General features: G+C 54.6%; 1 protein-coding gene across 13 annotated transcripts in view; it reads left to right on the top strand.

The window, feature by feature from the left end:
- RANBP3 (RAN binding protein 3) overlaps positions 1–25,178 on the top strand; it is a 52,817-nt gene extending 27,639 nt beyond the window's left edge. For 2 of the 13 annotated variants that reach the window (XM_032394499.1, XM_032394489.1), the window contains 15 exons: positions 5,549–5,585; positions 5,674–5,760; positions 7,589–7,660; positions 12,708–12,773; positions 13,512–13,604; positions 14,807–14,925; positions 16,072–16,191; positions 18,119–18,222; positions 19,376–19,454; positions 20,590–20,692; positions 21,234–21,358; positions 22,819–22,939; positions 24,073–24,215; positions 24,726–24,906; positions 25,012–25,149. In XM_032394499.1, the coding sequence (XP_032250390.1) occupies positions 5,549–5,585; positions 5,674–5,760; positions 7,589–7,660; positions 12,708–12,773; positions 13,512–13,604; positions 14,807–14,925; positions 16,072–16,191; positions 18,119–18,222; positions 19,376–19,454; positions 20,590–20,692; positions 21,234–21,358; positions 22,819–22,939; positions 24,073–24,215; positions 24,726–24,906; positions 25,012–25,055 (1,494 nt within the window). In that variant the 3' untranslated portion in view covers positions 25,056–25,149. Of the gene's footprint in view, positions 1–5,548; positions 5,586–5,673; positions 5,761–7,588; positions 7,661–12,707; positions 12,774–13,511; positions 13,605–14,806; positions 14,926–16,071; positions 16,192–18,118; positions 18,223–19,375; positions 19,455–20,589; positions 20,693–21,233; positions 21,359–22,818; positions 22,940–24,072; positions 24,216–24,725; positions 24,907–25,011 lie in introns of all 13 variants that reach the window. The other 11 variants (XM_032394503.1, XM_032394495.1, XM_032394494.1 and 8 more) reach the window with 8 other exon arrangements.
- The last annotated feature ends 237 nt before the right edge of the window (positions 25,179–25,415 follow it).

Below are 25,415 nucleotides of genomic sequence, written 5' to 3'. Positions count from 1 at the left end.
TCGAAGACTCAGTACCGGGAACAAGCCTCTATATATCAGACTTACTGGCTCTCAGAAGACAGCTTGGAGAAGACCAAACCACGTCCAGATTAAGTTCTCTGATCTGGAGAAAGCAGGCAGCTCTTAGTGCTTACTCCAAGCCTGGCTTAAGTCCCCTGGACTGAAGCTCAGAGCCAAAGCCCTGTGGAGCCTGAAATGTGTTTATTAGACCCACCAGGAAGCTTAGACAGGTTCTGGAACCAGACCCCTGGCTGGACAGCTTCCCTCATCTTCCAGCTTCTGCACGGGATTTGACCCTTATTCTGCTCCCACCCAACATTCAGACCTTTGGAGGCCACAGCTCTTTTTCTTTCTTCAGTGTCTGCCTTTTTGGTAAGAACTTCTGAGCTGGTCACCTCAGTAGCAGAATAAACAGCATGGAATTGGCCAGTAGTCCATTTGAAGACAAGGACGAATCAACAGGCTCCTCCCTTGATTGATTTTTCATCCTGGGCATCCATTTTCCTGCAGCCACAGACAGCGGGCTTTATAACCGGTCAGTCCACATTGAAATCACTGAGGCCCAGGCAGACCAAATGGGTGTCTGGTGTGGTCTTGTTTTCTGGTCTTTTCTGAGAAGTCAGGAAGGCCAAGAGTGCTGTTCATTCCTGCTTACTCTACCTGTGTGTCGTGTGTCAGCTTCTGAGACACAGCGGCCAGCTCCATTCCTTCCCCTGGACTGGCCTAGCACCTTTGTCCTCCTTGAGGCCACACCAGACAGCCTCATGAGAGCCATGTTCTTTCGGGGCTTTGAGGGGGGCAGTGCGGGATCCTTGATAAATGTAACCATCGTAAATTTTCACTGTTTCATCCTTTACAAAGAACTGAAGCTTCCCACATCTACAGTTCCAGGGTCCCATTCTGGGTTAGACGTTACCACCTGTTTTGTACTTGGCAAGGATGTGCACACCTCACGGAATAAGCAGCTCCCCCCGAGGTTCCTGTGGCTCTGAGGAGAGTGAGATGCCACTCCTGCCGTTCTTCCCACCCGTCCCTAGCAGCCACATTGGGGGGGCTTTGCATCTTCTGTAAGCCCACTTCACTCGTTCATGCTTCCTGCCACCAGGGAAGTGAATTGAAGGATTCTCTTTGGGCCTCTTTCTTTTCTGCCTCCTTATGTAAGTGTTGATTTGGGATATGTTCGTCGTGGTGTCCCAAATGGGCACTGACCCCAGTGTCGCCTAGGTATCATCCTGAAGCCCTGATCCTCACAGAGGTGGATTCTAGTGTGGGAAGAGGCAGAGGAGGAAATGGGACATTCACACCTGCTTCTGCCCTGGCTCCTCCCCTAAGAGGAATCCCGGAAGCCTGCCCTTAGAGTCCTCCTCACATGAGTCCCCGTGGCAGTGGCTTTGGATGCAGACTTCCGGGGTCCAAGGAGTTGCAGCTGCAGGGCGCACCCCTATGTGTGTCCCAGCCATTGTTCTCAGCTGACCCGTGAGTGGCCTCTCCCTTGGTTGGGATGAGGGGTGGCCCCTGACCACTAGGCTGCTGTGTTTGCCCAAAGTGTGTGTGGAGCTGGCGTTGGCCTCGTTTTGGGCCAGGGTGGCTTAAAGGGGAGTTACTTCACCCCAGACCTTTCCCTGTGTGGGGAGAAGACAGCACGAGACAGCCAGACAGCAAGCTCAGACCTTCAGCGCAGTTGGGGGAGTGGGGGGTGCAGACATCAGGCTTCTCCTCACGCTGGCCACTGTTGAGGATTTCTGGAAGAGTCGGCATATCCAAAGGCAAGCAGAAGTGACTTCCTCATACATTCCGTCTCCTTGCTTCCTTGTGCTAGCTCCTATTGAGGAAAGTTGCTGGCATCAGTTTCCTCACTGCTTCTGAGTTGGCTAGTTCAGACCCCATAGGAGATTCCAGCAGCTTCTGGAAGGTTATCCCTGGTGGTGTAATTTCCTGTGTTGTCCTCCCCTGGCCTTGGCCTCTTAGCCTTTCCAGGACCAAGAGGCCAGTCACATGCCTCTTAGAAGAGATTTGAGGGTCTCCTGCATCTGAATCTTGTCTGGCCGGGCACTTTTCTTCAGGTCCCTGAAGGGGCTATGATCAACTCAGGCTCCATTTGTGCAGTGACTACCTGCTGATCGTCTTTTGTGCACAGCAGCCTAGGGGTTGTGTGTCTGAGCTGTGAGCAGAACAGCCAGACGGACACATTAGATCATTTCCAGCTGGTACACAAAACAGGGTAGAGGCCCGAGGGAGGTAGAGGAGCAGCTTCCGCTCGCTGGGTGGTAGGGCAGCAAGTGAGACGGGTTCACCCTGGGGGAGGCTAGGAAAGGCCTTGGCGAGGCCACACTGAGCGGACCTGCAGGAAGCGCGTCCCAGGCCTGGGGGGGCGGGGCAGGCACACACAGAAGGAATATTGAGGCAGGAACAATGTTGGTGTGTTTCAGAAAACGGGGGAGACAGGCTGCACCGTGACAGCAAGGAGGGGTGGTTCAGGACAGACAGCGGGGTACCCGGAGGCCTCAGCTCCTGGTCTGGGCCCACTTCTGGGGAGGGCCCCGAGCACTCATCAAACTCTAAAGGAAACTCAGATTCCTGAGAGGTTTGGGGTGTTGTTGGCATAGATAAGAAAGTTACGTGTCATTAAGACCCCCAAAATACACAAAGCAAAAACGGACAGAACTGAAGGGAGAAGAGACGATTCGGTCATCTTGGAGAGCTCAGCACCCCCCCTTCAGTAGTCAGTAGAGCATCGGACGGAGGATGGAGGAGAACAGAGAGGGCCTGGACAGCACTCTAAACCCACCTGGCCTAGCGAGCCGTCTGCCCTGGAGAAGGTCGAGGGCACTGTGCTGCAGAGTGCCCGGGACGTCCTCCAGGGCAGGCAGACCATTTGCTAGACCACAAAACAAGTTTTGATAAACTTAAAGTGACTGAAATCATGCCAGGTCTTTTCCAGCCACAGTGGAATGAAATTAGAAATCTGTAGACTTCTGGAAATCCACACACGTGGAAATGAGCCCAGCTAGCCAGCAGGGCAAAGGGAAGGTAGGTGTGGAGGCCTCTATGGGACTGCAGTGGTGGGGGAATACCCTTTTCGGCAGCTGAGGAAACAGGAAGCAGGGCCGTGTGTAACACAGGGACACGTGCCTTAGTGGCTTCTCTGGGGCCCACTGTGGGCTGAGGGCCACTCCTGGGACTCAAGCTAGTGGGGACCCTGGCACAGGTGACACAGAGTGAGAGGTACAGAGGGGCGCAGGGGGCAGGGGTTCTCACGTGAGAAGCCAGGGAAGAGCGAGGAGAGTGAAAAGAAGCCAGCTGATGAGGGAGCAGTGTCTGCAAGGCCATTTCCAGATCCCAGGAGTCGCTCTCCAAACGGCAGATCCCATGGGATCCAAGAGGCTGCCATGTGTGAGGTTGGTGCAGCCGGAATGCCTACTGAATGACAGGAGAGAGGCCAGGAGCCACGGGACCGGAGCTGGGAGTGGGCCCAGCCCCTGTGAAGGAATAGGAAGGAGGTACCCGTAGTCTGCGCCTCCGTGATGTCACCCAGGGAAGGGGATGGTCCCAGGAGAAGAGGCCTGCTGTGCCCGCGGCTTGGCTTTGCATTTTCGGACGCCACCCCAGGCCTGAACCCAGTGAAAGGAAAGCGCTGCCGGCGTATGTATCTCAGCAACACCCCCAACGCTTCGTCCTGGGCTCAGGACTGAGTCCCCCACCCTGACCCCTCATCTGGCTGCCCTGGGACATGAACCCTCCTCTTGTCATACCCTTCCCAAGGGTATAACATCCAGCAGAAGCGAGCTTGCTGGGAGAGCCCCCCCCCCCAAGTCCAGGTGTCAGCCTTGGCCGGGTGTCGGGTCAGACCAAAGGCTGCCTCACCTGCTTATCTCGCTGACCCCTTCCATCTTCCTGTGGGGGAGGTGCTGGCACCCCCATTTCCCAAGGAAGGAGACCGAAGCCTGGGCGAGGGAGAGGATTTGCCCAAGGTGTGGCTTTAGGAGGTATCGGAGCTGGGAGAAAGTAAGCTCTGCGGGCCTCCCAGAGGGGTTGAGCACCTTCACACTTTGCTCTTGTGGTCCGGCCGCCGGTTTGTGCCCATCTGAGGCCCGCCTGCTTTCCTCCTCCGGTGTTCCACTTCATCTGGGGCCCGGTGGTATGTTCACGGTCGCCCCAAGGACTGTCGAACCCCTGTTGTGTTAAGAGGGGTTTGTTTCCCAAGCACTTTGATGGATGGCCTCCTCGGAGCCTCCTGAGCACCCGATGCAGGCATGGGGACAGCGGTCCTCCTGGCCCTTTCACAGAGGCTTGCAGGGAGCACTTAGAACGGACTTGAGCGAGAAAGGCTTGCATTTCTAACTCAAACCCAAGTTGTGGGCCCACTCGGGAGGAGAGAGTTCAGGTTGGAATCCTTTTCTCTACTGTCTCTTAGGATGGGGTCCACAAACTCCGGCCCTCTGTCTGCAAGCTAAGGTGGTAGAGTATGCATGTGGCCCGAGAAGCTGAAAGTCTTCTGTGGCCCTTTACGGAGAAAGTCCTGCTCAGGGCCGGCGCCCCGCTCACAGCTCATTATTTACGTTATTTAGGGCAGTTGTCACCTTTCCACCCTGCCCTGCAGCTTGCAGAGCACTTTCCCAGGCAGGCCTCCTCTAAGCCCTAACGGCTCCTCAAGGCAGGTGGTCCTCGTTTGGCTAAACTTGACCCCTAGGGACTTTTCTGAAAATAAGAAAATTGGCTCCTCTGCTTGCTCGCACATAGGTGCCCCAGGAGGAGGGATGTTCACCCCTCAACGTTTGCTTCTGGCTGCTTGGTTCTGGAGAGTTGCAAGTCTGTGAGGGAGTGGATATTACCTGGGGGTGGGAGCGGGGCTCATCTTAAGGCTTCTTGATGGCTAGTTGTTCACATTCTAAAACTAAAGGTTGTTACAGAGGAAATTCTTTGGCCACCTACTGTCTTAGCTTGTGATTTCTCGGTAGGTTGTGTGGTCAGCAGAGTTGTCACGTTGGACGATTGTGTTCTGAACACTTTGTAGCAGACTTAGATCCAAGGCATGCAAGTTCTCTGTTGCTCTGGAAGTAATGGTCCGCCTTGAAACAGGGTTCCGCGCCATGGAACGGGCCAGGCAAGGAACGGAAATTGCTGCGACCCGGTGTTAGGCCACATTTTAAATGGTCCTGCTGCCCTCCAGAGTGGAGCGGGTCGCTTGCCAGCTCTTGGCAGCATGAATTTCAGCCAGATAGCGTTTCACTGTGCTTGAGTTGAGGGGGCGGCACGAAGTTAGCTGTGATCTGTGGAGAGACAGAGAAACCAATCTTTGTGCAGTAAATGCGTCCTCAGCCTTTAGGAGGACTCCTCGGCCCATGGCCTGGTAAGGCAGACACAGAGCATTCCGGGGGGGCATTTTTGAGCGTTAGGTTGAAAGTCCGTCCGACCTGGGTGTCTGAGCTCAGGGAGTTGGCCCTCAGCGCTGCGTTTCAGGATGCGTTCATGAGGGAACTCAAGCTGCTGGGTGCTAGCTGGGCAGCCCGGCCCTCGCTCACCGCCCTGCCGTGTGCTCTCATTTCAGAGGCCAGCTGGAGGCTCCAGCCCCGAAGGTGGAGAAGGTGAGGAAATCTCTAAAACATCTCGTTTTGTTTGGTTGTAAAAGTGGAAGCAGCCTGATTTTCTCCTCCTCCTCCTCGTTTTCTGTAGATTCCGACCGAGAAGATGGAAATTACTGCCCTCCCGTCAAGCGAGAAAGAACGTCCTCTTTAACCCAGTTCCCACCTTCACAGTCAGGTAACCGTCGCAGACCTTTGCCGAGCATCCGTGCTGATGAGTCCGCCGTCCCCCTGTGGTGCCTCACACTCGGCGTCTGTCTCCTGCCCACAGCCAGTTAGAATCGATCTGAGACTCGGTCTCTGTCAGGAATGAAGCTGGAGGTGCCCCCCTCTGGAATCAGTAACACTTAACAGAGGGTCGTGACCTAGTGGACTAAATTAATTACATGTCCTCCTTCCCAGGTTTGTGGCTGTATCTCTAGACTGAAGGTGTAGGAAGTAGGAAGTACAGTGTCCTCCTGACCCTTCAACCATGTGCCTAGAGCTTGGCAGTCTGGTTGAGAAGCGCAGACACACACAGTACACCTCGAACCAAGTGGCCCCAGAACACACTTTGATGATGGAATGTCGGGAGCCCGCAGAGGAGGAGGGCTTGGGGGAACCTTGAGGGGTGCGCCAGGCTAGGAGCCTGTGGAGGCTCTGGATGGGGCCTTGGCAGACCAGCCCGGGGGCTTGTTAAGAAGACCCGTGCAGCAAAGAGGCAGTTTCCCAGGGTCGAGAGAGTTGCTGGGGCTATTTGGTGGGAGGTGCTGTGATCCCCGGGGACAGCCTTGTAGATTCAAGGGTAAACACTGCCTCAGGGCTTGCCCCCACTCCTCCCGATCTTGACTTGGTCCCCCCTGGCATCGTCCATCTTCTCCATCTTGGCTGTCTAGTGCAGACTTAGAGACGCACATGTATTCAGAGAGGATCTCCGGTTACCCAACTTGGCGTTCCTTCTTGGGAGGTTTATGTGAAGCATTTTATACCTGTGAACCTAAAGGACAGCACTTTAAGGGGAAAAGACGCCCTGGAAGGTTGTTTCTGCTTACAGAAGTGATGCAGACGTGACGGGGGGCACCATGTAGAGAGTGAGTGTCCTTTCGAGATCATCCCTGCAACACACTGGATTTCACTCCTGTTTCCCTTAACACTCACTGTGGACATTGCCACACCCTTTCTCATGACTGCTCGAGACCCTCCTGAATGGATACACTGTCCTTTGCTAAGCAGGCCTTGAGGAACCATCAGGACAGTTAGCAGTCGGGCTTGGGGAGCCCTCCTTTTCTCCCTTGTTGCATATGGGCGTTCCTAGGAAACAAGGGAGCTTCTGCCCCCTGGTGATCGTTTGTGCTCCTTCCCGTTCACCGCGCCCTGCTGCGCCACGCCCTGTGGCAGAAGGTGCCTCAGAGGAGGAGAGGTGATTTGTGCTGTGGCCATAGGCTGTAGGGACAAAGGACAGCGAACATTTCCCTTCTGCTCTGGCTCACTGGCGTAGGAAATAGTCAGCTCTCCGGCACCAGGGGTGGAGACAGGAACGGAGCCGGTATCTTGGAAGGTGTGGTCTGTGCCCTGCATTCTGATTCTGCTTAGCTGTATTCTGTCTACCCGGTTAGTTCTTCAGCTCTGAGGCCCATTGCATTACTGCCTGGCCCACACCCAGGGAAGCAACTGGTAGATGTAAAGTAAGATCCTAAACAGGTGAGGGGCTGGGGGCGCAGCCAACCAGCAAGCCTCTGGCAGGTGACAAGAAGCAGGGCCTGAGGCTTGGAACATCCAGTTCATTCTGCTTCCCTCCTCGCTGCTCCCACTGGGGCCTACAGTGCCACAGAAAAGCCAGGGGCATGAGGACAAGATAGGCGGCCACAGCAGACCACAAAGGCCTGGTTCATAATGCTGAGCCCCCTCCAGCGGGGCTCAGAGATCGAGCCTTCACGTGGGAGAGGTGATCGGGTACGTGTGTGCCCTGCCGACTCACACTGTTTTTCCTCTTGTTCCCTTCCCTGCCCGCACCTCCTTGTCAACAGTATCAAAAAACAATGTTTTTATGCCATCAACCTTCTGCGAGCCGTCTGCAGGCAATTCTGACTCAGAACCAGGTGAGCCCTCACGTCCCTTTGCCTTTTACTGCCAGTCACTGGGGGTTTCCTGGGATGAAAAACAGTTGATATTGTAAAATAAGATCTTAAACAGGAATAGGCAATTTGAAAACCGGATTCTTCTTCAGTTCCTAAATGTTTTCCCAAATCTTCAGCTCATAGACTTGGAATCCACTGTGAGGCAAGCTTCATAAGCCCTTATTTTTTGTTTCGCAGGAGGGCCTGGTCACAAGGAGTCTTTAAGGTGTTGGTTGATTTTTTTGTTCTTTGGTTTTTGTGGGGTTTTTTCCCAAAAACAAAAAGCAACTATAAAGAGGTGTATTGCTCGTTTTTCAAAATTGTACACAAGTAACACGTTCATACCACTTTTTAAAAAAGGCAAATGGGAAATACATAGAGTAAAAGAATCTGCCTACCCCTCTCCCTCTCCCACCCCAAGGTAACTGTGTGAGGTCGATGGAATTTTCCAGACCCCTTTTCTGTGCATTAGAGTCTCACATTAATCAATATTACTTAGACCTGTTCAGATAAATATGTAAGCATGTTTAATCACAGCATATTAAACCTTGAAGTAAAGTAGCTTGTTCCCCTCTGAAGACTATGGAGCCTTCCTTTTTTGGTCTTTTGCTAGAGATCCAACTCCAAGGTTTCCTGAAAGTTTCTCCCACGTGGCTGAAATTCCTCATAAAAGAGTTAATGAGCAAGTTCAACCACCCGAATTCTGTAACCCAATCTGCCTTATATAAATTCATTGCTGACTTCAAAAGCATTGCGAGATAAGTCATACTCTGGCAGGAGGGCAGTGTTTTTATAACTTAGGGGATTGGTTCAATAGCACCATTTCAAACAATAGAATTCATTTTGACTCTGAAAGCAAACTGTTTTGAGCTGACCCCCTCACTAAGTCCTGAGGAGAAGTTTGGTGTGTCAGCGTCCGTGGGAACCCCTGGAGTGCTGGCTTAGCAAGTAGCACTGTGAACTGTAGGGTCGGTGTTAGCCGAGGTGATCCTGTTATGGTCTAGGGGGCCAGTCGCTGAAGCCACACGTCTAGATCACCTCGTGCTGTCAATTTCCATTACAGATCTCAACATCATCACCTCTAAGATCTGTGAGTGATGGCCTCACTCCCCTCTCTTGCCCCACAAAACCTTTATCCCGCAGCATTGAGAGCAGGGCCGCCCTGAGAAAACAGGGTTCCCAGGCCTGCTGAGGGGCACCGACGCAGCCTCACTTCCTGGTCCCTGAGGCAGGTTGGAGTCGTATCAGTCCTCTTCTGTCCTTGCCTGTCTGCCTTTTGTTTTTTAGCTTTAATTTTTTTTGGAGGGGGGCGGATTTTTAACTTACGGAAGAATTTTATAAAGCACTTCCATATCCCTTTACCCATTCGATTTTCCCCAGTCGTCCGAATGCTGTCCTTCATAGCAGAGGGGTCAGATCCCAGATCATATACCCCATATCTCTCTTTCCATCTAGAATACTTCCTCATTCTTTGCTTGATGTTTATGGCCTGGAAGATTATAGGCCAGTGAATTTGGAGAAGTTTTTCTGTCTGGGTTTGTCCAGTGATTCCTGGTGGTTCTGTCCAAGTAGTGCCTTTGGGGCTAGAATTCCACAGAAGCAAAGCTGTGTTCTTCACGCTACCCCGTCCCAGGTGGCACGTGGTGCTTACCTGTCCTGGTACCTGTGGGGCTAATTTGGCTCACTTGGTTAGAGTGGGCTCTGTCTGTTTCTCCGCTGTGAGATCATCCCCTTTTTTTCTGGAGAGAGAAGCCCATTCCTCTCACTGTTCCCCTCCAGTGTCCGCCTCCACCCATGTTCTCTTGCTCGGATTAGTCATTACTGTGACGATCCATCACCAAAGGCGGGGGGGGGGGGGCGGGTCCTGCCTTCTCTGTTACTAGTACGCTTCATTGGTGTTCTGTAAGAGAGCTATTCTTTCTCCCCACTTAGCCCCTTGTTATATTGTACAGCAAGATCGATGCATGGATTCCTGCTTTAGTCAACGGCTTACATTTTGTCATTATTAGTACAGAATTTCTTTTAATTGTCCCAGATTTGGCTAGCGGGAGTCCCACCAAGCAGGTTCCTGTGCCCTTTTGCCACGGCTCATTATTCTTTTAAGCACTTTCTTCTGTCCTAACAAGAGGCTCCAGACTCATCATCGTCTCTCACAGGGGTCCTTCTCAAAGGGCTCCTTCTTTGTGGAGAGTGGTCTCCAGAAACCAAGATCTGCATGCTCAGCAAGCCCACCACTGTTGGGACTCTCACACACCCCCGTACCTATGCACATACCTATGTGTACACGTACACGTGTTTCTTTGTCTATATCTGTCTGCATGTGTGGGTAACCCTGGGTTCACATGTATACTTCCAATCCAGCACCAACAGGGTTCACCTGAGCCTCCCTGCTTCTTAATTCTACCTATCTTTCTGACAGAAACCTGGCTCCCTTTGTCTGCAGGGCGTGTCCCATCGCTCTACGTACCCCCCTTGCCCGTGTAAATGCCAAGCACCCTCCCACCTGCCCCGGCACCACCCTTGCCCCTGCCCAGCCCCCGCCAGGCTGTCTCCTCTTAGAGCCTTTTCAACCTCTGGCATACACCAAGTTGAAGTTCCCCTGGGGGTGAGCATTGTTTCCCGCAGATGTCACTTGGGGTCTTCCCAAGGCGGGGCAGAAAGCACCCTCAAAGGAGCCCGCTTGCTTTAGATGTGATTAGGAGGAGGGCGAAAGCTGCTTCAGAGGGAACCACCTCTTACCCCAGTGAGCTCACAGCGGGGCACGCGTATGCCCTCAAGAAGACACCGGGCCAGTCACTCGTGCACCCCAGTGACCCTGTCATGTGTGCTAGGGCTCTGGCCATCAGCAACAGCTTTTCATTGCACCCAGGTCATGTTGTAGGTAAAGTGAGTTTCTTGAGGCCATGAAAAGAGAGCGTCTATTTTGGTAAAGATGGGGCCTGCAGGCACGCCTCGGCTTGGCTGTCCTGTGAGCACACCTCCCTGCTGCCTTGGGCTCCTTCTGTCCCCAGTCCTCAGTTGCCATGACAGGTGTGGCATGCCTTGTCTGTCTTGTCTGTCATCTGTTCACTGCAGCATTCAGCGTGATTTCTTGTGCGTCTGCGGGGTGGGCCGGGTGCCAGGCCCCGTGCTAGCGGATGCTCCGTGGCAGTGATCATCCACGCCTGTGCCGCCACTGGTCAGCCTAAGCTGGCTGCAGAGGTCAGTTGTTGCCGGCGCTGCTCTGCACAGAGCAGAGAGGTGGAGGTCAGTCGGTAGCCACAACGTAAGCATTGCAAAGCCAGCTGTGAGGCCTCTTAAAAATTATCTCAATTGTGAATTTCATCTCAATTTTTTTTAATGCTTGTAAATTGCCAGTCATCTTCTGAATAGTCCTGAGCTTTGGAAATGTGATTCAGTATTTCTCTCCTAAAAAGGAACATCTGGCAGCATGTCTTCCCCTGCATCTGTGGTGTCTGATTCTCCTGAGCCTGGTTTTTATGACCACTCTCTTAGGGGAGAGACCCCAGCTCCACTAACACAGGCCCTTGGAAGCCTGGTGGACTCAACTCCTTCCTACTAACTAGCAGGGAAGAGTTTTGTAATCCTGTTTTTGCCCAAGGAGATCAGTTTGGCTGACCAACCCCAGACAGCAGGAAGAAGGCTTTCCTGCTTCGTTGAGAATTCTGTTTGAATTTGTTTTATGCCTCAAGAGTTTGGTCTGAGAAGTCATTTGTGTTGTTTCAGTGTACAGTTGGTTGGTTTTTAGTGTATCCACAGAGTTGTGCAGCCATCACCACAATTAATTTTAGATCATTCCATCACCCCAAAGAGAAACCCCATCCCCATGAGCAGTCACTCACCGCCCGTGCCTCCCCCAGCCCCTGGCAACCAAGAATCCACTTTCCGTCTGCAAGGATTTGCCTGTTCTGGATGTTTCATGTAAATAGAATCATGTACTGTGTGATCTTCTAAGACATTTTCCCATTTGTTTGTCTTTCTTCCAACGATGTTTTAGAGTTTTTGTTAAATGTATTCCCAAGTACTATTCTCTTTGGTGCTGTTATAAATGGAACAACAGGTTTTCATAACTTCATTTTTGGAGTGTTCATTGCTAGCGTATAGATATACACAATTGATACGTGTGTATTGATCTTGTTCCCTGCACCTGACAAGGGTTTTTTCAGATGAGTAGGACCTTAGCACAAAAGTGAGGTTGCCTCTGGTGGCCCAGAATGCTGCCATCCCTGTGCTGCCCCAGGAATAGACCTAACTGTTGGAGTCACAAGGCTTTTTATGCTGATCCTTCCTGTCAAGGCAGATTAGACTGTCCCCACTCCCCGCCCTTTATGAAATCAGCCACCTCACCCACACACACACATGACCAGTATGGACCAGTGGCCCCGTTGAAACCAGGTTTTGAGCCATCGCCCTGCTTCCTTCCCCTTCCTTGTCCTCGGCCTTCCAGTGTTCTCAGCAACAAGGTGAAGCTCTCCAAGCACATCCGGAAAGAGAGAGCAAGCTGGCCATCTGCCACCTTTGATCTTTCACCACAGAACGTGTCTCGTTTCCCAGACATGTGCTGGTAGTACGGAGGCTTCTCCTGGTTACAGATGCGTCCTCTGACCAGACAAGTCCTCCGAGAAAGGGAGACCGGTCCCGGGGGCCTTAATGGGGTGGCTCCCTGACGTTCTCCAGGGCCTGTGAGCCCGGCACAGCTCCTGGCAAGCCGTTGGGTGAGGTGGCCCAGGGGTGGACCAGCCTTGCACTCACTGTCACTTTTGTCTCTCACCTTCGACACCCCCCCGGTCTTTCATTATCAGCACCTTGCCTGGAGCCAGCACTTCCTGCACCTCCCTGGCTCCTCCTCGTCCAAGCCGGGCTTCGGCATTTCGTTTTAACTTGGAAGCAGTTCCCTGGTTCTCCAGGCTCATGGCCACTGAGGTGCAGACCTAGAGTCTTCCCCTGCCCTTGACCCTCTCAGCTTTGCTGCTACCCCCACCTCTACCTCCAGGCAGGCTTGCTTTTTATCTTTGTCTTCTGCTTGTAGAGGAAAAGAGCAGTGGATTCCGGTTGAAGCCGCCAACATTGATCCACGGCCAGGCACCCAGTGCAGGTAGGTGCCCGCCTTTAAGGAGGAAAGTGGAAGGGCTATCTGTCTCACACCCTTCCTGCCTCTGCAGCATCTGTTTGCACAGCTGCCTTAGGCAGCCCAGCCGGCATGCTTCAGGCTCAGCCTGCTCTCTTAGGTCATCTCAGTTACCTGGCACCTGAGCACTGGAAAGCCACTTTAAGGAGCCCATCAGACCAAGGAAATTCTCCCCTCTGTGAGCCCTCCACCACCCTGAGGAGGGAGCAGACTTGGCTTGGTGTGGGGCTCTGCGCCCAGCGATAACACAGTTGGTTCAGGCTATGTCTCCAGAGCATCCCAGCCCCGGCATGCCACAGAGTAAGCCTGAGCACAGTGGCCATGATCCAGTGGCGTGCCGCTGGGGAGCAGGGCCTGGCAGTGGTGCAGAGTTGGAAGCATTCTCTCGTGCTTCTTGCCCAATTTGTGTTTGGCAGATGGATTTTCTCAGCGTGGCACTTTGAAAATCAGGTGCAAAGGGTATTTTTATGTGAGCCCGAGCAGAGTCCTAAACTCAGGGGGGCTGCCTCTGGCTCTGTGCTTTCCCTGCACCATCTGTGCTTGATCCTTGAGCCCAGCACTTGAGGACAGCTGTCCCTTGGTTCCCCTATAGCATTACTATACTCAATGAATTAATTTCCGGAAGGCCCCTGAGAGCCCGTACGGGGCTGTGTGTTTCTGCCTACTGTGTCCGAGGGCCGCGGGCAAGCCGACCTCTGTTCTCAGGTCTGCCGAGCCAGAAGCCCAAGGAGCAACAGCGGAGTGTGCTTCGCCCGGCAGTGTTACAAGCCCCACAGCCAAAGGCACTCTCACAGACCGGTAAGAAGTGGCCCTGGTGCCCAGGCTCGCACGACAGGGTGTAGAGTATTCCTGAAGTTGGGCCGGGACAGCTGTGTCTCGACACAGGTGACTTTGGCCATATCTGCTGAATGCACTCAGAAATAGAGTACTGGGGGGGCGCCTGGGTGGGTGTCTGCCTTCGGCTCGGGTCATGATCCCAGCGTCCTGGGGTCGAGCCCTGCATCGGGCTCCCTGCTCAGCGGGAAGCCTGCTTCTCCCTCTCCCACTCCCCCTGCTGTGTTCCCTCTCTCCTTGTCTCTCTCTCTCTATCAGATAAATAAATAAAATCTTTAAAAAAAAAAAGAAAGAAAGAAAGAAATAGAGTGCTGGGGAAGCAATCCTTTAAGTCCCTGGTGAGCCCAGGGAGGACAGCAGGCCCAGGTGACCGCATGCTTTCTGCACACGCCGGCTTCATAAAAGCTGGCTCCCTCCCGAGGGTCTCCAGTCCATCCCAGCACGTTTGCAGGCAAAACTCAGCCCTGTGTGTCTGAGAGACTTGAGGGGTCATTTTGGTTATGTGTGCAATTTCATCTGATCTGCCACCCTTAAGACCTAACTCTTAAACCATATTTCCATGATCTCTGCATAGGTCGTGGTGTTCAGTTGACCCTTAATTTCTTAATACTAATGACCTTTTCTTGTCTTCCTCTTTGTCTCTCCCTATAATTCAAAAATTCTTCATCAGAAGCAATCCAACATCCCACATGAGGGAAATAGTATTTCTAAAGAGTTTCAACAGGAATGCTTTTTTATAAGCTATGCCAACCAATCAGCCAGATTTAAAGCTGTGCACATCATGTGATCTCAACTATTCATAGGGCGAAGTGCATAGAATCAAGATGTTATGAGTAAAAGTTTGTTTTATAAAACTCATAATTGCTCCTTATTCATATATATTCTTTTTCTCTTTTGTACCTTAGTTAGCAGTATCACTTCTAAGTACCCTGAAAATTCATACAGTTCTTTGTGGAATAAGCAGTAAGATATTCTCATTTCTGTGAGGTTTTAGTTCTGGGTTCGCTTGGGTTTTTTTAATGTAAGAATTTGTGACTTTCAGTAATGATACCAGATCCTTTTCTTTAAAAAGGAGAAATTACACAATTGGTCTAAATGGTAGAAGGGAGCGCTCGAGGTCCCACACTAAACCCCTGTGACCCCCCACTGTCCTCTTGTCCCGGCAGTTCCGAGCAGCGGCACCAACGGGGTCAGTATCGCAGCAGACTGCACGGGGGCCGTGACAGCGACATCACCCGACAACCCCGCACGGAGAAGTCCCTCCGATGAGGTGCGAGCACTTGAGGTGTGTCTGCTGGGCAGGGAGCACGTGAAACTTCTCGGAGCTTCGCTGAGTGTGTGGACAGTTACCTGCTCTGAGCGGCGCCAGGGTGGGCCCGTGTTAAGGCTTTCTGGATTTGCTCAGCAGTGTGCGTGCGCAACGGCAGCTGATGTCCATAGTTGCTAGAATGCCAAGGATGGTCTGTCCGCCGTTCCAGACTGCTGCACTGCCCGGGCCCAGCACCTCCCCGCTGCAGGGGTGGGGCTGGCGTGCCCACGGGCACTCTGCCCGCCGGCCTCTGGGACGTCCCTAGGGCCGGAGGAATGGCTGTCATTGATGAGGTCTTGTGCCGTTTTATATGGAGAGATGTCTCCCCTCCCTGTTTCCACACCTGAACAGCTCGGGGATTCATATATGTGGGCCCGTTCTAACTGAAGAAAGCTGCCTGGGGGGTCAGCTCAGAAATTTTTTTTTTTTTTTTTTTTTGAGCAAAGTCTAGGGTTCTGAGATTTCGTAGGCCAAGAGCATGTGTTTGCTAGCAGTATTGCCCAGCCGCTGAAAAATGAGGGGCATGTTCTGAAGAGCCTGCGTTTGCGGGTGGCAGAGGCAGATTTGACATGCGAGTCGCAGCACCACACCAAGGCTTCCGGACACAAAGCCGGGTTGCACGTGTGTGTTTATTTCTACTCGGCCATTTTGGCAGCTAAACTGCTGCCTGAGGTTCTGTACCCTCCACCTCCCCCACACTCCCCGGAGATGTTGGAGCGCACATGGTAGAAATGATCGGCTACAATTCATTTTTAGAACATCCCTGAGCCCACCACGCCCCCCCACCCCACCCCGACCTTCAAACCAATTAGCAGAATTAAAATTAGGAACCATCTCTGCAGCCTGCTGCTGCTGGGAAACTTGGATAGCTAGGGCGGCCAGCGCAGCGGGTCCGCTGCACGGCTGTGAGCTGGAAGGAGGCCGAGAAGCGGCCCGGCCCCGCCACTTCCGCGTCCCTGGTGATGTGAGGGCAGGCCAGGCCTGGGCAGCACCCGCCGCCCGGGGACCCGCGCCACAGGAGAGGCGGCAAGCAGATGGAATGGCGGGAGATGGCCCATCTCGCTTCTCGGGGCTAACCTGTCACTTCTTTTCAGTTGTCGTCTTGTTTGTGTTTCTAACTAGGAGAAAGAGCCCCAGAAAAATGAGTCTAGCGATACTTGTGAGGAGGAAAACTGTGAGAAAAAAGAGCAAGTTGCACAGCAGGCGTTTGTGTTCGGGCAGAACCTGAGGGACAGAGTCAAGGTGTGTGATCAGGGGCCTGGATTGAGCGCTGGCACTCATGAGCCCGGTCTGTTCTGCCTCCTCCGGGTTCATCAACGGGAACTCCGCTTTTCCTTACAAAGGGTGGGGAGGTGGAGGCAAAGAATGTGCCTGTGGGCTCCTGTGGCTCGTGGTGCTTCTGGTGGCTTCTTGTTTTGCATGCCTTCCATGCTGCACTGCTCCACTCCCGGCATACTCCCTGGCAGGCTCCCTCTTTCTCCCGGGAGCAGGGGACAGGGAGGCAACCGAGCATGCCTGTCCCTGAGAACCAGCGTTTTCGTAGCAAAGGAGACAGCATGATCCGATGCTTTCAGCGTCGCCGGAGAGATTGTTGTTGCCTAACTCGTGGGCTTCTCTGTCCTGGCACTAAGCAACATTTAGACTGGCTCATTCTTAGTTGTTGGAGGCCTGTCCTGGGTGTTCTAGGATACTGGGCAGCATCTCTGGCCCCCACCCTCCAGGTGCCAGGAGTATCCCCCGCCCCCCGTTGTGGCAACCAAAAGTGTCCCTTAGTAGTGCTGAGGGTTCCCTTTGGGACCAAGTCACCCTTAATTGAGAATTATTACCTTATTTTTTTAAGGTAGGGCAGGTGGGAAAAGAATTTTTCTCTCCCACCGGAGGCAATAGCCTCTGTCCCCTCCTGGCTGCCCTCAAGGGCTATTGGTGTAGTCTGGGGACTTTGAGTCGGGGGGAGAGCATCTGGCAGTGGCGGGGAGTCTGGGCTCTGGACCCCGTGCGCTGGCGCTCTGGGAGACCAGGATGGAGCAGCACTACCTTTCCAGCCACCGGGATGGAGCGTCCCTCTGTGCCATTTCCAGCAGAGCAGCTCGTCTGGCAGGAGCTCCTTTAAAAGCCTGAGAGATAGCATCAGTGGCTGCATCTGGGGACGTCTGTGGTTGTCACAACTAGGGTGTAGGTACTACTGCCATCCGGTGGGTGGAAGCCGGGATGCTGCCCAACAGCCCACGGTGTCAGGGCGGCTTCCCCACGAGAACGATCCAGCCCCCATGTCAGTGATGCTGAGGGGGAGAAACCCTGAAAAAGGGGAATGAAAGTCTCTCCGGCACATAGAAAACATCAGGCTGTGCCATTTGTTTTCTCCTTTGGTGCTCACTGTCCAATAGAAACACAAATCCCCAGGGGTGAAAAATAGGCATTGCTGTTGCATGGCTTTAGCCAAAGTAATGAGTCCCTTGGGGGCTGCTCGCTCCAGGGAGGAGGAAACAAGAGAATGAAGGGCCTTGAGATCCACCTGTGCTGGGGAGCAGGGGCCTGGCCTGGGCTGTCAGGTCGATTCTGTTCCTAGAGCTTAGGGGGACGGCTGCCTTGAAATTGGGATGGAGGCCACATCTTAAGGAGGCCCAGGGCTCACGTGATCTGTGGTTTCACAGTTACATGCCAGCTTCTCGGTGGGGGAGACCTCTTGGCACCCCGAGCTTCTGCTTTCTCACTCATAGGATGAGGTGAATGATACCCACCTCTCAGGGTTCGATGATATATTTAACAGAGCTGGCGCGGCAGTCAGCTAGCATAAAAGAAGCCCTCGAGAAACGATGCTTTTATTATATTTATAATAAACCCCTTAAAATATCAGATTTGGAAGCGTTCTGTGACCTCTCATTACAGAGTATTGGTGGAAAGGGCAATAAGATGCCAACCTGAGGGTTTTGTTGTTTTTTTTAACAAGGTAGAAAAAGTTTCCTGATGCCTTATGAACTGTTTTTCTATCTTAACTGTTAAATGGTGAAGTTGATTACAGCCCCCCCACCTCTGTGTGTACGTGTGTACACACACACACACACACACACACACGCTGTGCCATATGGCCTAGGGGTACAGACAGGCTGAGCTGTAAAGATCCTGAACAGGCGGTTGTCTGAGCAGTAAGTGTTGCCTCTCTGTTCCCCAGTTAACAAATGAGAACACTGAAGTAGCTGACATGGAGAATGCCGGACACCCCAGTTCAGAAACACCAACTGCGACCAACTATTTCCTTCAGTATATCAGCTCCAGGTGTGTGTCTTGGGCCTGGTGCCCAGCCTCAGAGCAGCCCAGGGTCGTCCATCGCTTTGAGCTTGGGGCCCGGGGAGGAGGCAGCAGCTGGACCAGGAGCCAGCCTGGTCCTTCGGGGGGGGGGGCAGGATGGAGGTGGGGGTGGGAGGAAGCAGATTTCACCAGAATCCTGGATACCCCCTGGCTCCTCGCTTTATTCCCACTCTGGGCACAGCTGTGGAGTGGCCAGGATGGTGTGCTTCAACAGACAGACAAGGCAGGACCCAAGTTCTGCTTGGCCTCAGAGTGACCTCTGTCACCCAGATCTCATGCCCAGAGCAGAACCCAGCGGGCCAGTGGCTGCTTGGCTGCCTCCTGTTACCTGCCAGGTTCCGGCCTGTGGGGACCCCTTACCCTGGATTGGGCTCGCCGGTGGTTAACACTGCTGGTGGTGGTGCTCACTAATGGCCTGGGTGCCCCATGGATATTTCAGAGAGAAAGTGTGTCCCTGCCTAGGAGACAGGCCAGTAGAGTGCATAGAACTGGGCATGGACTTCAGAGAGGCCTGGCATGAATGGTGGTGACCTCACACTTGGCTCCCTGGATCCTGATTAGCAAAGTGCATTGGATATTGTTTTAAAGACACGTTTTTTGCACTGCAGCATTTCCCAAATTGGGATGCACTTAGAGCTGTGACATCTTAAACTGGACGAAATGTGATGGTGACAGCAGCTCCAAGGTCATCCAGTGTTACCTGCCAGTGGCCCAGGGGTGGGCGGTGTCCCCTCCTTTGTGCAGGCCAGGGACTGGTGGGTTCTTTCGGGGAAGTAGGTGGTGCCTGGTCTGACCTCTGTGATCAGCCTCTCTCAGGCGCTGTCCTCATGCACCCCGATGGTGACACCCGCCTCGAGGAGGTCAGGGATGACAGGTGGCCATCAGGCATGTCACGTAGTGCCCGCCCACATGCATTGGGCCCCTGGCTCCGAGGCTTGTGAGCACCTGTCCTTGGCATGCCGGGCCCGTCCCCCAGAGGGGAGGCTGAGCAGTGCCCACAGCTGTGCTTTCTGCCTTACCCACTCTGACCGTGCACACGTGTGTGCAGCTCCTGCGAGTGTGCCCGCTGCCTCCCCCGCTCCCACGGGGTGCGCACACCCACAGCATGCCTTCTCTTCAGTTTAGACAACTCGACCAATAGTGCCGACACCGCCAGCAACAAATTCGTGTTTGGCCAGAACATGAGCGAGCGTGTGCTGGTGAGTGGCCCCTGTGGGGACTGTTTTTCCTGGGGCCCCAGGGCAAGGGACATGTGCATGTGGCTGCCACCTTGTCTCCTATGAAGTGGGGATGCTTCCAGTTGCAAGAGAAAGAAGACCCCGCGCAGACTTGGGGGCAGCGTTGTTGCCCCAGGAGGCTCTCCAGGAGCTGGTGTTGGAGCTTCCTGCCGTTCTTCTCTGCCAGCTAGCTTAGCCTCGTCCTAGGACAGGCTTCCCCGTAAGTCGGGCCGTGCTTCCTGCTGGCTGAGGCCAGCTGCAGTGATAATCATCTGACTGGAATCCTGAGCCACCTCTGGAGCCACGGGAGTTCAGCACCCCTGTCCCTGACCATGAGGCTGCAGCATGGAGGGGGCTTTGGGGAGGTGGCCTTGGAGGGGCCCCTGCAGAGTGTCCCAGGTGTCTCCTGCACGCACCATGGCCACGCTGTCTCCCCTCCCAGAAAGCCTGGCCAGCTTGGGATGGGGTTCTAGAATTGTTTACCTGCTTCCTTATTTTTGTTCCTTTTCTTTCCCTGTCGAATGCCTAGGATCCCTTTGTGTCCTTTGTGAGTGTGGTTAAGGAGCTGTTTCATCCCACTTCATTATTTCCGTCTTTGTCTCAGTCTACATTACATTAAGGAGCTTCCTGCTGCTTTTCTCGAGCATCAATACTGTCCTTTTCCTGTTACAACGAAGTGGTCCAAGAGCTGCCTCACACAGAGATAAACAGCTGGTGGCACGCACCTCCCCGAGATGTCGGGGGAGGCCCCACTTGGGGACTCGGAGGGCAGTTCGTCTAGAGCAGAGAAGGGTGGATTTGGGAGGGCCAAGCTGCCTGCATCGTGAGGGCGCTTTTCTGTAGGTTTTACCACCACATGATGCTCGAGGATCGTTGTGTGGAGACAGCCCCAGGCTGGAACGCACCCCCTGCAGAGGGGTTATCTAGTCTCATCTGCCGGGTCTGGGTGGGTCCCCAAAGCCGTGAAGGAAAGGCCGTCTGCAGAAAAAAGCCCTCTGCCCGGGAGACGGTGCCGAGAGCTGCCATCCCAGCAGAGGGGCTTCCTGTTCCACGGCGGCCGATCCACGAGGAGCACCCAAACATGCTCTCCTCCCCGTGTGCTTCCGTCTCCCTGCAGAGCCCACCCAAATTAAATGAAGTCAGTTCAGATGCCACCAGGGAAAATGCAGCTGCTGAGTCCGGGTCCGAGTCCTCATCCCAGGAGGCCACCCCCGAGAAAGGTATACTGCGGTCCCACCACCTCGTGGGAAGGGTACCACGTGACGGACACTGTCCATCCACACCCCCGCCCAGGAGGGACATGGGCCCCAGCTCATGGCAGCCACCGGGGCAGAATTGGAAAGCCAGGGGCGCTGGTTTTGAGCAAGCAGAGAGGGGACGTGTTCATCCTAAAACAGAGAGGCCGTGGCGCTTCAGGATGACTCGGGGGATAGGGTTGTTGAGGTGGCTGTCCCTCTCTTCCTTCTTGCCCTGAGGTGGGGGAGGGGAGTTTCCCTTCGGTGCTCTGTGGGTGGACTTTCTCTGCTGTCCTCCTGTCCTCTACCGAGTGAATGGCAGTGGGAAATCTGGAGCCACGCTGGCTACTAGCTCCCAGAAGGTCTCCCCACAGCATCCGGGGCCAGATTGCTGTTACGTTTGGGGTCCGTTCCACGTCCCAGGAGCCGGCACCCTTGAGGCAGAGCCAACCCCTTTGTTCTGTCTCCTGTGACACACACACGCACACACACACACACAGGCAAATAAATAGTCAATGTCGTTTAGCTAATAACATTTCAGAGTCCCTGGCCGAGTCAGCAGCCGCCTACACCAAGGCAACAGCACGGAAGTGTTTGTTGGAAAAAGTGGAAGTCATCACCGGGGAGGAGGCGGAGAGCAACGTGTTACAGGTGAGGTGGGCCTGGCCGGGGGCATCTGGCTCCGGTGGGCCTCCTGGCCCTCAGGTGGTGGTGTGAGAGGCCAGCCGTAGCCCCCAGCCTCTCTGTGCACCACCCTCCGGGACCTTGTGGCGGGGCTTCTAGAGTTCAGTGAGCGCTAAGGGACTTCGAGTCTCGCTTTCTTTTTGAGCAGAAGGATCTGTTTTTGAGGCATTCTCGATAGTTCGGGGAGAAACTGTTGTAAATGCACCCAGAATGAACGGCTGTGATTGGTCACACTGGCACCCCATGGTGTTTTATTAGGGAACCGGGATCCCAGGTGCACCCCAAACTTGCCCTGCCTTTCCTCTGCGTCTTGGGGCAACACGTCCACTTCAGTGGGCCTCATTCGTCTGCTTTGCATTGTTGTGTGCATGCATGTGTGTCCGTGAGCTGCATGTGTAGAGCACTGGAGAGTTTCTGATGTGGCATTTTTAGAAGTACTACTGCTTCTGCCCACTCAGCACTGCTGTGAAATCCATACAAGCGAAGAGAGTGACTTGGTAAAGATCTGCACACTCTGAAGGGCCAGGCGTGGTCTCTGTTGCGTATTCTTTTTTTATCTATAGAACAGCTTTATTGAGATGGAACACGTATACTATGGAATTCCCTCTTTAAAGTGTGCGTTCACGTAGTTATGCTGCTGCCACCGCCATCAGAAAAGAACATTTTAGTCCCCAGAAAAGAAACTGCCATCGGCAGTCATCTCTCATGCCCTCCCCGGCCCCTGCGAGCCCCCTTCCCGTCGTGGATGAGCCTGTTCTGGACGTGTCCCCATGTGGACTCACACCCCGTGTGTCCTTCTGTGTCTGGTTCCCTCCCTGAGCCTCGTGGGCTTGGGGTCCCTCCCCGGGGCCGCACCGAGTGACGTGCGTGGAGGGACATTCAGGTTTCCCGCGTTTAGCTAGTGTGAATCGTGCTGCCGTGGACATTGTGTACAGCCTGGTGTGTGCAGATGCGAGTCCTTTCTCTTGGGTAGATCTTGAGGAGTGGGGTGTCTGGGCCGCACGGCGATTCCACATGTAACACTGTGAGGGACACGTTTCCGCGGCAGCCGCGCCATGTGTCGTTCCCCCCAGCCGTGTGTGAACTGACTGTCCACCAACCGCCTGCCCCCCCGCCCCCCCGGGCACCTGCTGTTACCTGGCTTGTGATGCCATCCTAGCGAGTGCGAGGTGGTATCTCATGGGTATCTGGTTTTTATCTTCGTTTCCTTCCTGATTCTTTCGTGCTCCTCTGACAATATAAAATTCATCTTAGGTGGAGGACAGGACACAAAACTGGCCAAGGGCTAGATGTGCCCCTTCGGCCATCGTTGGCTGACCCCTACCTAGTAGCTCACTCAGGCTAGATCGAGGCTCCCCAGGGTTTGTCCACACCAGTGCCCACCCAGCCAGGGCCCCGCTTACCCAGAGGGCCGCCTTGTGTTCCAGATCCAGTGTAAGCTGTTTGTCTTTGACAAGGCCTCGCAGTCGTGGGTGGAGAGAGGCCGGGGGCTGCTCAGGCTCAACGACATGGCATCGACCGATGACGGGACGCTCCAGTCCCGACTAGGTGAGCTGCAGTGCGGGGTCTCTGGAGAGGGCCCGGGATGGCACAGAGTTCCCAAGGCCCAGGAGGGCAGGATCCCCACGCAGGTCCCCACTGGAGAGCCCCAGCACTGGCGGCCTGTAGGCGCAGGCCCCATCCCATGAGCCAGCTCTCGCTGCCAGCTCTTCTGTGACTCTCCTCTTTGTGAGTGTGACAGTAGATGAAACAACTCAGCAGCTCTTGGACTTGTTTTCTAATAATCAAAGTGCTGGTGGTTTTATGGTGGAAAGGGAAAATAAGAAATCAAACAGCCCTATACAGCCTGTGGTCCTTGTCATAGACCTTCCCCCAGCCTGTCCCAGCTACTCCACGTGTGCTTCGGAGGTGGGCCCAATGGGCACAGAGGCTTGGGGAGTGGACACAGGGAGATCTGGTCAGCTGGAGCCCAGGACCCCACCCCGCAGCCTCCCAGAGCTGGCCCATGCTGCTCCGTCTGGGGCCATCTGGGGGCCCAGGTTGGGATGGGGAGAAGTGGGCTGGTGGGAAGACAAGGTGTCAGCATGTCCACAAGGTCAGGGCACTTGCGGGGAGGATGAGCTCTGATAAACCAGGCAGGCTGACAGCGGCCTTGGGTAGATGTGATGTGTACTTCCGGAGAAGGAAGAAGGTCTGTACCCTCTTTTTCTCCACCATATGTTGCTCTCGGTCTGTCTTTGTCTCCCTCTTGGGAGCTCTAAGCAGTCGTTGGGCCTCAACCTTTTTTCTAAGAAAACTGCAGAGTAGGGGCTGGGCTCAGCCTGTGAGTGGGGCCAATCGGGGCATCAACTTCTAGACAGTGTGTCATAAAGAAAGTGCACACAGCCCCCAAATGTCACTCTCTGGCCCTGCCTCCAACCTAATCATCCCCCTTCCAAGGGAGCCACCATCCTGGCATCTCCCCATGATGGACGTGGCCATGGGGGAGCTGGGTGGTACAGGGCTGGCCCCCAGTGTGGGGGGTGCTGTGGCTCAACAGACTGGTGGGCAGCTTATGTGGACCTTGAGAGAATTGTGGGATTTCACCCTTGTGGTGTTTTCATTCCAGAATGTGTCCGTTCTCATAGCTGGCTGTGGGGTGGGGGTCAGGGGCCAGGGCTGAGTGGCCTTGTCGGTTGCAGTGATGCGGACCCAGGGCAGCTTGCGACTGATCCTCAACACCAAGCTCTGGGCCCAGATGCAGATCGACAAGGCCAGTGAAAAGAGCATACGCATCACAGCCATGGACACTGAGGACCAGGGCGTGAAGGTTTTCCTGATCTCAGTGAGTAGCCCTGGGGCCGGGACAGGCTACTACCGACCTCTTGGGGAAAGGAAGTGCCTGAACAGAGCCCTGGACAAGCGCTGTGCCCTCCTGAGCTCCCACAGGAGGGAGGTTCCCGGGCACACCCAGTCAGGCCACTGTGGGCCTGCACTAAGTCCTGCCCCTCTGGGGGGGGGTGCTCTGTGGTGCAGCGGTCGGCACTCTGAGGGTGTGGGCCATGGAGCAAAGAGGGAGGCCTCTAGGCCGGCCAGTGTCCAGACGGATCGGTGGCAGAGAGACAGGAGTGGGCCTGCATCACCGAGTGCCATCCCAGCTGCAAGCTCTGCGAGCCGCTGGGAAGAACGGTCCCTGGGGCCCCAGGAGCTTCAGTCTGCTGTCCCTGAGCTTGTTGAGAGAGGGTCGGGCTCTGGCCCAGACACAGCCCGGGGCTTATGGCTTCCACCACAGGAGGGCAGCAGCCACCCTGACCAAGAGATCTTCCAACCCACCACTTCCCTCTGCCTGCCCCAGGCCAGTTCCAAGGACACGGGCCAGCTGTATGCAGCCCTGCACCACCGCATCCTGGCCCTGCGCAGCCGTGTGGAGCAGGAGCAGGAAGCCAAGATGCCTGCCCCTGAACCTGGGGCAGCCCCGTCCAACGAGGACGACAGTGACGAGGACGTCCTGGCTCCATCGGGGGCCACTGGAGGCGGTGAGCCAGTGGTCCCGGCCCTGGAGGGGATGGGGAGCCTGACCCAAGGGGCTGGGGCTCCACCCAGGGTGGGGACCTGACGGTGAGGCCGCTGCTTCCCAACAGGTGCTGGCGAGGAAGGGGAGGGGCAGACAGCCGGAAGCACATAGCGCCGGGAGCCGGCTGCCCACGAGCCTGCTGCTTTGTCCGTCTGTCTGCCCGCCCGCCCGCCCCGCCCCGCCAGCAGTGTGGAGGCGCGGGGCTCGGGAACCACACTCCCCGCTGGGTTGGCCACAGTTCGGATCCGCATGTCCCGTTCAGAAGCAGACTCGGGAACTGCCTGAATGTGGTTTGGGACACGAGACCTCATCATATTGATGAGCAAAACGAAAAAGAACATTTCTTCCCTCCCCTCCTTTGAATTGAAATGGCACATTAAGACTTGTCACGGCTTCTCACTGGGACTGGGACACCTTGTTTCTTCACCCCTCTCTCCTCATGTCCCCGGCCTCTCTGCCGCCGCCCATCCA

The sequence above is a fragment of the Phoca vitulina genome, unplaced genomic scaffold, assembly GCF_004348235.1.
Source record: "Phoca vitulina isolate PV1807 unplaced genomic scaffold, GSC_HSeal_1.0 scaffold81, whole genome shotgun sequence".
Lineage (NCBI taxonomy): Eukaryota > Metazoa > Chordata > Mammalia > Carnivora > Phocidae > Phoca > Phoca vitulina.
This window is presented reverse-complemented; position numbering and strand designations above follow the sequence as displayed.